The sequence below is a fragment of the Vombatus ursinus genome, unplaced genomic scaffold (genome assembly GCF_900497805.2).
Source record: "Vombatus ursinus unplaced genomic scaffold, bare-nosed wombat genome assembly UNPS02006874.1, whole genome shotgun sequence".
NCBI lineage: Eukaryota > Metazoa > Chordata > Mammalia > Diprotodontia > Vombatidae > Vombatus > Vombatus ursinus.
In genome coordinates, this window is record NW_020946652.1 from 7,975,977 (window position 1) to 7,988,368 (window position 12,392).

The 12,392-nt window shown below is 52.0% G+C and overlaps 1 protein-coding gene across 1 annotated transcript in view; it reads right to left on the minus strand.

Moving 5' to 3' along the window:
- Positions 1-1,453: 1,453 nt before the first annotated feature.
- Positions 1,454-12,392, minus strand: part of ZZEF1 (zinc finger ZZ-type and EF-hand domain containing 1) — a gene marked incomplete at its 5' end in the record, with an annotated part of 66,436 nt that continues 55,497 nt past the window's right edge. Inside the window, 4 exons of the mRNA XM_027848864.1 lie at positions 1,454-3,096; positions 8,851-8,922; positions 9,180-9,333; positions 11,371-11,536. Coding sequence (XP_027704665.1) covers positions 3,022-3,096; positions 8,851-8,922; positions 9,180-9,333; positions 11,371-11,536 — 467 coding nt within the window. The remainder of the gene's footprint in view (positions 3,097-8,850; positions 8,923-9,179; positions 9,334-11,370; positions 11,537-12,392) is intronic.

Consider the following 12,392-nt stretch of genomic DNA (forward strand, 5'->3'; position numbering starts at 1 on the left):
AGCCAGGGGAGGCCTGAGCAGGGTTGAGGCTTGGAAGAGGGAACCTGGATAGCGAGCTAATAGGGAGGGATAGGATTGTCTCTAGCAGCGAGGGCCCAGGTGAGACGACCGCATAAAGTGCTGTGGGTCCAGTGCCAGTTTCCTGACTTCCTCTAGCTTTGTTCAGCAACACGACCAGGAGCCGAGAGCTGACGGCGTAACCCAAGGCTAAGGTTTGCAAGCACGGCAACATCTTCCGCAGGCAAATGGGCGGCGAGCTGCTTCCCCAAGGGGTCAAGACGGGGAAGGGCAGGGAGCAGATGGCTCTCGGTCGCCCGCCTCTGCTTGGTGTTGGGGGGACGGGCCTCTGAAAGGGTATCCTGGACAGGAGTGGCCTCGGTGCTCAGGGTTACCCCTTGGTCCCTCCCCCAGCGCATTCAGCTTCAGGAATGGCCGAGCCCTCATCTTGCGGAGGAGAAGTGGGCATGTCGCCGAGAACGGCTTTCTCCTAACCTTCAATGCGTGCTCCTCCAGGGGAACGGGACACATAAAGGCCGGGCAGTACGGGCCAGGGAGGGAGGGAAGGGCTGGCCCCGTCAGCCGGAGGCCCTGTCCTCCTCCGGAGCGCTGACTCGTTCCAAAGCTGCAGTGCCACCGTGACCTCCAGACCCAGTCCGGACTGCACCTGGGTCGGAGGCGTCTGGGACGACACCTGGGTTGTGGGAGGGCCCCAGACTGATGCTAACTTGGGGGCCCTTCACCCACAGGGATCCAAGTGCTGGCGGTGGTTGTCTCCAAGGGCTTTTCCCGCACCCTCTCCCGACAGGCTCAGTGGTTTCTAGGCGAGCGGCCCCCAGATCTATAGATCCAGTGCGAGGTTCTCCCTTGAACCCCGATTCTACTGCTCGATGCCTGTTAGACATTCCCACCACAAGCATCCCGAAACCGCCTCTAAAAATGGAACCCATCTCCTCCTTCCCCCAGCCTCCAAACTTCCTCAGTTCTGCCGAGGACATCACCTTCTCCACTGACCCCTTATCTAGGTTCAAAACCTCATTCTCCACCACGCCCCAGTAAGCCTTTCCTAGTCCCTCCCCCTCCCCAGGGGGTTTCGTCTACTCCGCAACTTCCTCCCCATCTCCCCCGTTAGACCCATCTTTGTCCCCTTTGTGTGCCCAGTGATGGGCACAGTGGTGGTCCATGGGAAGCCGTCGGAGAGGGTTCCTGGAGAGCGCTGTGAGTACAGGTACTGGAGGAGCGAGGTGTCACAAGGCCCAGACCCCGAGCGGGGTGCGGGGTGGGGCGGGGAGAAAATAAGCCAGACACAGGTGGTGTTTTTTATATAGAATTTTTACAATATATTTCTCTTCATTTGTATATTATACCCACAACTTTTTTTTTACAGGCCGAACTCAACTAGTATCATCTCAATGCTTTCTTTTCAAGCAAATAAAAATCCAAAATAGGAAACCCGTAAGAAAAGAAATCTAAAACTGTGTTTAATGAAAATAAGTGCGTTTCATTAGCAGTATAATTTTTTTTTACATCATAAATGATTTGGAGCAAAGAATTCTCTTCATCTTCATTAGGCACATATTTCTAGCATACCTCTCAGCAACACCTGTGTCCCCCCTTTCCCCCACAGGCATCGCTGGACAGGGCCCAAAGAATTCCTCTGCATTCCTGTCCACATCGGGGACAATCCCAGAAGTCAGCTATAAGGCAGTGTGAACTGGACAGTTAACTCTGTCTCCTGAGGGGATCACAGTCCTTTAGTAGATAGGGGGTGAGGAAATGACTCACTTGGCAGGGGGTCTGCTCGGCTTTCCTATGACTGCCCAAAGCAACAAAAGAGCAACCAGAAGGGGACGGATCTCTTGACGAGTTCAGGGTTAATTGACAACTGACTTCCTGAAGTCACAAAGAAAACACGAAGGCTTCTGCCAAGGTCCGGAGGCAGATCCGAGCAGCACGTCTCCCTCCCTGAGCTCTGCACTATGCGAGCACCTCCGCTTCACCCTGGGACCCAAGCACCCACCGCGCTGGTGTCCCTGCCCTCCGTCGAGCCAGTGCCCGGCCACCGCGCTGGTGTCCCTGCCCTCCGTCGAGCCAGTGCCCGGCCAGACAGCCCACAAGCCCCAGCAGAAAGCCCTTCCTTCTCAAGCTCTTCAGAGCCCAGGTTAAGGCTCTGGGGTCACCGGCCTGGACAAGAGCCTCACCAAAGTCAAGTTTCGGACCGTGCAGAGCAGGGTGGGGGAAGGAAGACACACACAGACCCGCTGGCCTATTCCCTGGCTCTGATCCGGCCGTTCCTATCAATGTGCACAGAGATGCACGCACACCAGTGGCCAATGTCTCCCTCGGGGCTCAGTGAGAACATAACAAGCACGATTTCCTCGGACCCCCCTTCCTATTTCTTCAATAACCAACACCTGAAGGCTGGCATGAAAGCTGCCCGCTCGGACCAACCCAGTTACTGCTGCACTGCTGACTTCAGAGCTGTTCCAGTCACAGCCGGAGGTCAGTTTGCTCAATGTTTGCCCCTTAAGAAATCTGAAATCACCAGTAATGGAGAGGGGGAAAAACACAGACAATCCTTTATGCTTCAAAGAGTGATCCGCAGTCCCCGCAGACACCAGCCGATGTAAGGAGATCACTGAGAGAAGCCCGTGCACGAGTGGAAATAGTCCGGGGGGTGAGGGAAGGAAGCTCAGCCACCATGAGACACCAGGGCCCAAGGGCACCAGTGTCAGTCGGTTTGGTTCTTGGAAGGTCACTTGTCTGTCCACGATCACTCCGGGGCTGCCAGCACGGCTAAAGCTTGCCCGCGGCCGCTCCCCATGAGGAGTGCCCGCTCGGACAGACCTCTCCCCGGAGGAGGAAGGCCTTTCAGAAATGACCTTCCATGATGGCTCTCCTTGCTGGCCTATCCGGATAATGAAAGCACGGATCCATTGGGACTTAATATGCTCCCCTGCACGCCCGGGTCCAGGCACACGGTGAAGCAGGGGACACGCGTTCTGCCGAGGGGCCGGCAGCACGTTAGCCCTTCCAGACACTGGTTGATTTGTTCGGGTAGTCAATGGCGAGACTGATGGCGGCAATGTTTCTCAAAGCCTGTGGGGAGAAAGGCAGCGATCAGCAATCCTGGAGAAGGGCTTCCTGGACAGCGGCCATGTGCAGGGGCAAGGGGGAGGGGAGACTGAGGGGTGCTGCAGCACCGACCAGCACAAGGTCCTCATCCTGGCCTTGGAAGGACATCCCTCAAGTGCTTAAATGAAAGGGAAGGGGGAGGTTTTCTCCCCTGGAGGCAGATAATTAGATCCCAAAGTATCTAAAAGCCTGGTCCCGACCTACCTTTCCAGGCCTATTCTAGAGTAATAAGCTTTTCTTGCATTCCCCACCTCTCATTATTGCATCTCCTTGGCAGGTCTGCTCACCTCCCCCCCTCCCCCCCACCTTGTCGGCAGGCACATGATAAATGTCTGATCTACAGCAGACACTCTAAATTCAAGGTGAGCAGCTAAGCTTTAGCTGAGGGCAGGCTCACTGCCCCTCACATTCCCACAGTCTTTCTTTACATACATTATCTTGACTGGGCCTCCCAACAGCCCTGGGAAATAGGCATTATTGGGCTCTTGTTTCCATTTTACAGATGAGGAGACTGAGGTTCAAAGACACTAAATGAATATCCAGGGTTACCCACCACGAATCGATGTCAGAAGTAGGATTTGAACTCAGGCCCACATTCACCAACACCACTGCTCTTTCTACCATGCCACGCTGCCTATCCCGTGATAACAGATTGAGGCACACAGAGCTTTCTTTTTATTCTGAAGTTGTTGTTGTTCAGTCATATTGAACTCTTTGTGGTTTTGCTATTTCCTTCTCCACTATGTCCCCATTTTACAGATGAGGAACTGAGGCAAATAGGGCTAAGTGACTTGGCCAGGGTCACACAGCTAGGGAGATGTTTGAGGCCACATCTGAACTCAGTTCATCCTGACTCCAGGCTCGGTGCTCTCCCTACTGAGCCACCTAGTTTCCTCATTCTAAAATTAGTAATCATCAGAAATATTGCAGTAAAATTTTAAAAGTGATCATACAGAAGGCCACAAGCTCTATTATTCACAATTAGAGCCTCACACCAGAAAGAGCAGATCAATAAACTGGGCATGCAACTAAAAAACTAGGAAAAATTTTTTTATTAATCTCCAATTAAACACCAAATTGGAAATCCTAAAAAATCAAAGGAGAGATCAATAAAATTGAAAGAAAATTAGTGAACTAATAAATAAAACTAGGAACTGGTTTTATGAAAAACCAAATAAAATAGACAAACCACTGGCTAATTTGATTAAAAAAAGACAGAAGAAAATCAAATTACCGGTATCAAAAACTAAAAGGGTGAATTCACCACCACTGAAGAAGAAATTAAAGAAATTAGGAAATTATTTACTAGGAAATTAGAAATTATTACTATGTTGCCCAATTATATGCCAATAAACCTGACAATCTAAGTGAAATGGATAAATATTTGAAAAATATAAATTGACCCAATTAACAGAAGAGGAAATAGAATATTTAAAAAGCCTCATCTTAGAAAAAGAAATTGAACAAGCCATCAATGAACTGCCTAAGGAAAAATCTGCAGATCAGATGGAGTCACAAGTGAATTCTACCAAACATTTTAAGAATAGTTAATACCAATGCTATATAGATTAATCTGGAAAAATAGGTGAAGGAGGAGTGCTGCCAAACTCCTTTAATGACACAAATATGGTGCTGATGTCCAAACCAGGAAGAGCTAGAATAGAGAAAGAAAACTAGAGACCAATTTCCCTAATGAATACTGTTGTAAATATTTTAAATAAAATACTGGCAAGGAGATTACAGCAATATGTCACAAGGATCCTACAATGTGACAGGTGGGATTTATACCAGGAAGCAGGGCTGGTTCAGTATTAGGAAAACTATCAGCATAACTGACCATATCAATAAAAATAACAACAAAGATCATAATAATTATCTCTCTAGATGCAGAAAAAGCCTTTGACAAAATACAATATTCATTCCTATTAAGAACACTAGAAAGCACAGGAATAAACGGAGTTTTCCTTAAAATGATAACTAGTATCTATCTGAAACCATCCGCCAGCATTATCTGTAATGGGGACAAGCTAGAAGCCTTCCCAACACGATCAGGGGTGAAGTAAAGATGTCCATTACCACCACTACAATTCAATCTTGTACTGGAAATGTTAGCGACAGCAATAAGAGAAGAAAAAGAAACTGAAAGAATTATAATATGTAATGAGGAAACAAAACTGTCACTCCCTGCAGATGACGTTATGGTGCACGTAGAGAAACCTAGAGAATCAACTAAAAACTACCTGAAATAATTACAATAAACCCACGTAAATCATCAGCACTTCTATATATTACCAATAAAGTTCAAGCAGGAAGAGATAGAAAGAAATTCCATTTAAAATAACTGCAGACAACATAAAATACTTGGGAGTCTACCTGCCAAGACAAACCCAGGAACTATAGGAACACAATTACAAAATACTTTTCACACAAATAAAGTCAGATCTAAACAACTGGAAACATATTCATTGCTCATGAATAGGCCAAGCCAATGTAATAAAAATGACAATTCTATGTATAGGCAGAACCTACAGATTGCATGCTGTCTTGGAGATGGGGGAGGAGGAGGGGGAGAAAATTTACAACTCAAAATCTTACGGAAGTGAATGCTGAAAACTAAAAATAAATACATTAATTATTAAAAAAAAAAAAGAAAAAAAATGACAATTCTACCTAAATTTACTAATTCAGTGCCACACCAATCAAACTGCCAAAAAATTACTTTATAGACCTAGAAAAAATCATAAAAAAATTCATCTGGAAAAACAAAAAGTCAAGAATATCCAAAGAATTCATGAAAAAAAAACATGAAGGAAGGTGACCTAGCAATACCAGATCTCAAACTATATTATAAAGTAGGAATTATCAAAAAAAATAACCCAAAGGTCCGAGCTCTGGGGACAAGAAATCACCACCGGACAAAGGTTTCCGGGAAAACTGGAAAACAGTTTGGTGGAAACTAAGGTACAGAGCAGCACTATACACCAAAAGGTCCCGTTAGGTACAGGGTTTACCCTACGAGGTGGCACTGTAAGCACGTCAGGCCAGCGTGGAAGAGCTCACCTGCTACATCTAGGGATGAGAAGAAATTGAGGGCCAAACAAGAGATGAGGAGCATCACAGGAAGCATAATGGGTGATTCTGATTATGTGGAATTAAAAAAATTTGCACAAACAAAACCAATGCAACCCAAATTATAAGGAAAGCAGAAAACTGGGGAAAAGTTTTTTGCAACAAGTATCTCTGATAAAGGCCTCATTTCTAAAACACATGGAGAACTGTGTCAAATTTATAAGAATGTGAGTCATTCCCCAACTGATAAATGGTCAAAAGTAATGAACAGGCAGTTTTCAGAAGAAAAAAATCAAAGCTATCTATAGTCATATGAAAAAAGGCTCTAAATTACTCCTGATTAGAGAAATGCATATTAAAACAACTTTGAGGTATCACACTAATATGACAAGAAAGGAAAACGACAAGTATTGGAGGGCACGTGGGAAAACTGGCCTGAGTATGCGCCAGCCTACGCAAGGATCACCAATTGACTGGCCATTCCCTGAGTCTTTGGGCATGTGGATTGTTTTGAGTTCTCTGACATTCTGAATGAGGGTGCTGTGAACACATCGTTGGTGGAGTTGTGAACTGATCCAACCATTCTGGAGAGCAATTTAGAATTATGACCAAAGGGCTAGAAAATTGCGCATACCCTTTGATACAGCAATACAAGCAGTAATCTGTATCCTAAAGACAGTGAAGAAAAGGGAAAAGAAACAATCTGTACAAAAATAGTTATAGCAGCTCTCTTGGTGGTGACAAAATTGAGAGGATGCCCATCAACTGGGGAATGGCTGAACAAGCTGTGATATATGATTATGATGGAACTGTGCTATTAGAAATGACAAACAAGGATGGTTTCAGAAAAACCCGGGAAGACTTGCACGGTCTGATGCAGAGTGAAGGGAGCAGAACCAGAAGAACGTGGTCCACAGTGACAGCCACACTGCATGACAACCAGCTGCGAAGGACTCAGCTCTTCTCAGCGTACAACGACCCAAGACCACCCCAAAGGACCCCTGAGGAAAACGGCTCTCCACCTCCAGACGAAGACCTGACGGAGTATCAACGCAGGCTGAAACAGGCTATTTTTCCCTTTCTTATTTTCCGTGTTTTCTTTTGTGACCTGGCTAACGTGGAGATGTCGTGCACGACGGCCCACGTATGACAAGCTGTATCACACCGCTTGCCTTCTCAATGACAGGGCAGAGGAGGAGAGAATTTGGAGCTCAAAATGTTTTTAAAAGAATGTTAAAAATTGTTTTATATAAATTGGAAAAAAAAATTAAAAAAAACCTCCCCCCCACTTCTCTCTCCACTACCCGCCTCTCCTGCAGATTTCTCGCAAGCTAAACTGTCCGTATTTTTTACTTAAATCAGTGCTGACTGCTTCATTCACGGGGCGCTGCCTTGTCTCAGCACCCTCAGACTCGTGCTCGACATCCCTCGCCACCTCTTGCGGCCCGAGCACGCTCCATTCTATGCACGCAAGCCTCTCCAGGGCTCATGTTTCTGATCTTCTGAACGAGGGAATGAGTGAATCATTCCAGGCAAGCAGGGCCTCTTCCTCTGTGGACTCGGGAGGAGAGGCACAGGGATCCTCTCCCCCTCCTCCCCCCTGCTCTCAGGCCTCCATGGCCCTACCAGTGCCCCACGCGCCCTCATTTGGGCGATTCCTGCCAATCTGCTGCTTTGACAGAGCGTTACCCGTACGTTCCGATTACCAGAGCGGACGGACGTCTGCCCACACGTGTGCTTACTGATAAACTACGGCTGTTCTTCTAGATCGGCTGAGCTCACAGCTTTGGACCATGAACATGCGAAGAAATCTGGGGGGCCACGCTGACACTGCCGGGCTGAGCTCCTTTCTGACTATTGACGTCGTGTTCTTGTGGAAAATGTGGAAGGCTGAGTTTTCCAAAAGCCCTTTCTTTCTCTTCTAGCTGGGCTACTCGTGTCCCAACGCTCTCATTTCTTAAGTCTGGTGATTCCTGCTCAAGATCCAGAGGCACTGTCTTTCCTACCTCTTTTTGTGATTAGTGGATTGATCGTGGCCTTTGCGGCACCAGATGGCGTGGCCCTTTCTGCCACACCGTCCGGTTCTCTGAACCCAATCTCGGCAAACTTTTTTTTTTTTAAGTGAGGCAATTGGGGTGAAGTTAGTAAGTGTCATGTGTCGGAGGCCAGATTTGAACTCAGGTCTTCCTGACTCCAAGGTCGGAGCTCTATCCACTGAGCCACCCAGCTGCCCCCAAACCCTCTTGAGGAGCGAGTGGCCCAAAGCAGAGCCCAGCTGGCTGGCCCTGCAAAATCATCCCTTCTGTGCGTGGCGGCTCACTCGCCACCCCCGGCCGGCCGGCCTTGTTAAAACTGGGACTTTTACTTTCTCCCATTTTCCCTGCCACTGATGGGCTCGGCGGCCCGGCTCCTGCGCCTTCCAGACCATTCTGTCTGGGGGGCCAAAGGCTGGCCTCAAGGACGCCTGGACCTGGGGCAGGTCTTTCTGGCCTTCTCCCAGGCTGAGCCCCTTCTGCTGTGCCTCGAGAGGAGGTTCCAGCAGGCACTGGCTGCTCTGAGCAGGCGCCACCCAGACGCAGGCTGCTGTGGGAGCTCCCGCCCTCCGCCAGCACTCTTCCTGGACCCCTCCCCCTGTTCCGCAGACCTCACCTGGGCTGTGCAGCACAGAAGGTAGTCATCTGTCGTTACGGCGAGCACATAGTCTTGCGAGCAGCCTAGCTCCTGCGGACAGAAAGCGTGCCCAGTGAGGCAGAGGGTGGAGCAGCCCAGCAGCACGGTGGTTAGGGACGGGCAAGGGGGTCTGGACTGCACCCTCCCTCCGTCACCTGGAGGGGAGGTCCTCGCTGCTAAGGTCCCCTCCATTCTGGAAACGGAAGCCACCCAGGTGCCTGTGGGCAGCTTCCTGATCCCAAGGAAGCTCTTCTCGCAGGCCAGACCCTCAGAGGGCTCAGGGGAGGGAACGGTCATGGACGCCTTACCTGGACTCTGTTCTCAGTAACAAAGAAGAGTTCGGTGAGGGCTCGGTGCAGGGGCAGCAGGATGCTGGGCTGACTCACGTCCTGGCACAGGCCCTTTTCCATTTGGGCAAAAAGCTGCCAGAGGGGCTTGAGAAGGGTGAGGTCACGGAGGTCACTAGAAGGGAAGGAACAAAGGAGACTGGGGTTCCTGGACCCGGCAGCTCACAACGCCATGCCGAGGCGACCCAGAAGAGCTCGACGGAGCCGGCGGGGTGGGGGGCTGTTGAGCCGCGCCTTGTCTCCAAAGGGCGGGAAGGCGGGAGGAAGGGGATAGATGCTCCCGTGGGCACGCCTCAGCAGGGCGCTACGGAGGCCCGCCTGCTCTGCCCCTCCCGCCTCACTGGTCGTGGGGCCCCCCGCTCACGGGGAGCTGGCTGAGGACCGCTCATTTCTGAAGGGCGACTCAGACTGCTCTCGCTCCGTTCGTGACTTGTCCAGGACTTCCCTGGACCATGTGTCCCTACTGAGGGCTGTGGGAAGGCTCAGGAACCTCCCTGACACGTGGGTGGTGGCTGGGCGTGGGGGGAGGCCACGGCCGACCAGTGTGGCAGCTCTAAGCCCTGCAAGCAGGGGCCCCACGGGTGCCTCTGCCTGTCAAGACGGAGACGAGCAGGCTGGTGCTCGCAGCCTCGATGAGACTGGGAGGCCCTGTCTTAAGACAAGCCCAGCACCTGGGCAGCGGCCTGGCTGCCCGCACCTGGTGCGAGCTGCAGCCTGTGGCCCTGCCACGCCAGCGGCTAGGGTGTGTCAGAACCAGGCCCAGCACAAACTCCCTCGTGAGCTGCCACCACTTTCTGGAGGGTTAAAATAGAAATCTTTCGCGTCAAGAAATGCCTGCCTGCCCTGCTGGCAGAGGGCTGCCCGGCCAGTGTCCGACAGGCTTGGCCTGCGAGGCCCCTCTTACCCAGCCACCCCCACGGGAGGCCCTCTAGCTCGCCCACAGCAGAGGCCGCACCTGGGTCTGGGCGGGAGGAAGACAGAAGAAGAGGAGGAAACACCCCCTTTTCTACATCGCTGAGCGTCAGCTCTCGAGCCTGGAGGGTGTCTGCAGACCCGTCTCCCACTCCCTCCCTTTTTTGGAAGAAGGCAGCAGCCTCTGGCAGGTGCACGCCATCCCCGGCCTGAGCCCAGCATCTCTATTTTAAGCCGTGGTCCGTTCTCAGACATCTCTTCTTAACCATCTGCCGCTCCTTCCCAGATTCTGCATTCCTGGCTGCCGGTCAGCGCCACCGAGAAAACCACCATCTGGGCACACTTTCCCCAAAGAATCTCAGGGTGCAGCCTCCATGAAGGAAGCGCTGGCACCCCCCCCCCCCCCCCGCCCCCCCCCCCCCCCCCCTCCCGGCCCCCCCCCCCCCCCAGAAGGCACCTGTCATGGCCCTCCCTCCCCCACTCTGGTCTCGGCTCAACAGAAGCAATTCCCAAGGTGGGGGTAGCTGCTGTTCTGTCGTTTTCAGTCGTGTCTGACTCTTCCTGACCCCACTGGGGGCTTTCTTGGCAAAGATACTGGGGGGGTTTGCCATTTCCTTCTCCAGCTCATTTTACAGGTGAGGAAACTGAGGTCAACAGGGTGGTCACACAGCTACTGAGGGTCTGAGACTGGATGTGACCTCAGGCGTCTTATCCACGGCCCCACAGCGCTTCCCCGATTCCCAAGGACCCGAGGCAGACCACCAGAAGTGGGTCTCCCAAGCAGCCCATGGCCCAGAGAAGAGTGGACACCCCTCTGCCCCCTCCCCGCTGAAGCAACATCATGGGGTTTAGTCCGCGGCCCTTGCAAGCCTCGTGTCTGAATCAGACAGACAAGCCCCCCAGCAAACCCACCAGAGGACCAGGCTGCATGCACACATTCGAGAGGCCCCAGAGAATCCACCTGCTGAAGGGGGCGGGGGCAATTCTCATGAAACAGCTGCAGAAGCCTATTAGGTGAACGGTCCCTCTGTAGCCAAGGACACCGAGGCACAGGGAGAAGAGGCCTCCCTGCCGAGGGGGCTCCCGGTGGGCTGGCGCCTCCTGTCCCTCTACAATCAAGCCCCTGAGCCTGGATCAGACTTCCAAGGCACCAGGTGCGAAACATCTCCCAGAGGAGGGGCTCAGGCGGTGTGGCCAGGAACACCGTGTAAAGAGGGAGAACCCCGGCCCCAGCACCTACCTGGGGGCGCCGCATTGCACCATCTTCAGAAGTAAGTGGATCGCTTTGAGGCGCTGGTGACCCGTCTGGCGGCAGGCCACGCCCACCTGCCATGCCCAGATTTTTGCCAGGGGCAGGTGGGGCATAAGCTTCTCCTCTGACAACAACTTCTTCAAAATCTCAAATCCTGGCGAGAACAAGAATACACAAAAACAGCCCTTCGTCATCAAAGGAGATGAGCTCTGTCCAGTGACCCCACCATGAAATTCTGGAACCCTCAAGAAGCCTGAAGAGAACGCGCCCAGAAGCAATGAGGCTCTTTGGGGGGCTGCGATCAGGCCCAGAAGGAGCCACCTGCTTTTGGACAGACAAATGACCGAAATGACACAGCTGATCATCCACTGACGTAACTGAAACGGCCCCCCGTGGCCAGCAAGAGCTCACCATGCTGCCTAGGGCAGGCAACTGAGGCCTGGCCTCCTTTCACAGGGCCTCAGGCTTGCACTCTGCACCTTCCCATTGGCTTCCCGGGCCCCATCCCCAGCCCTCTAAGCTGTGGACACCAGGAGGGTGGCCAAGAGCCAGAAGCCCCAGTCCCTTCACCTGCCCTGGCTTTCCCAGGACGTCGGGGCCACGCTGCTGCACCCTGCGTGCCTGATGGGCCTTGGTGCCATGCTGGATGGCGGGCAGGGTGAGAGTTAGTGAGGAGACCAGGATGGCTCCCCAGTCGAGCGTCTGAGGGTCTGGGAGGAGGGCGCTGCCCTCTATAGTAATAGGGAAGGTGAGGTGGGGGGGGAGGGTTTAGGGGGAAAGGTAATGAGTCTTGTTTTGGACACAAATTTCATATGGCTACAGGACGTCCTGTCTGAGATGTGTGAAAGGTGGTCAGAGGTGTGAGACTGGAGCACGGCAGGGAGGCTGGGGCAGATTTGAGAATCCTCAGCACAGAGATGATCACCAAGTGAAGGTGTCTAGAAGGAGAAGAGCAGAGGGCCCAGGACAGAGCCTGAAGGACACCCATGGTTGCGGCGGGGGGGGGGGGG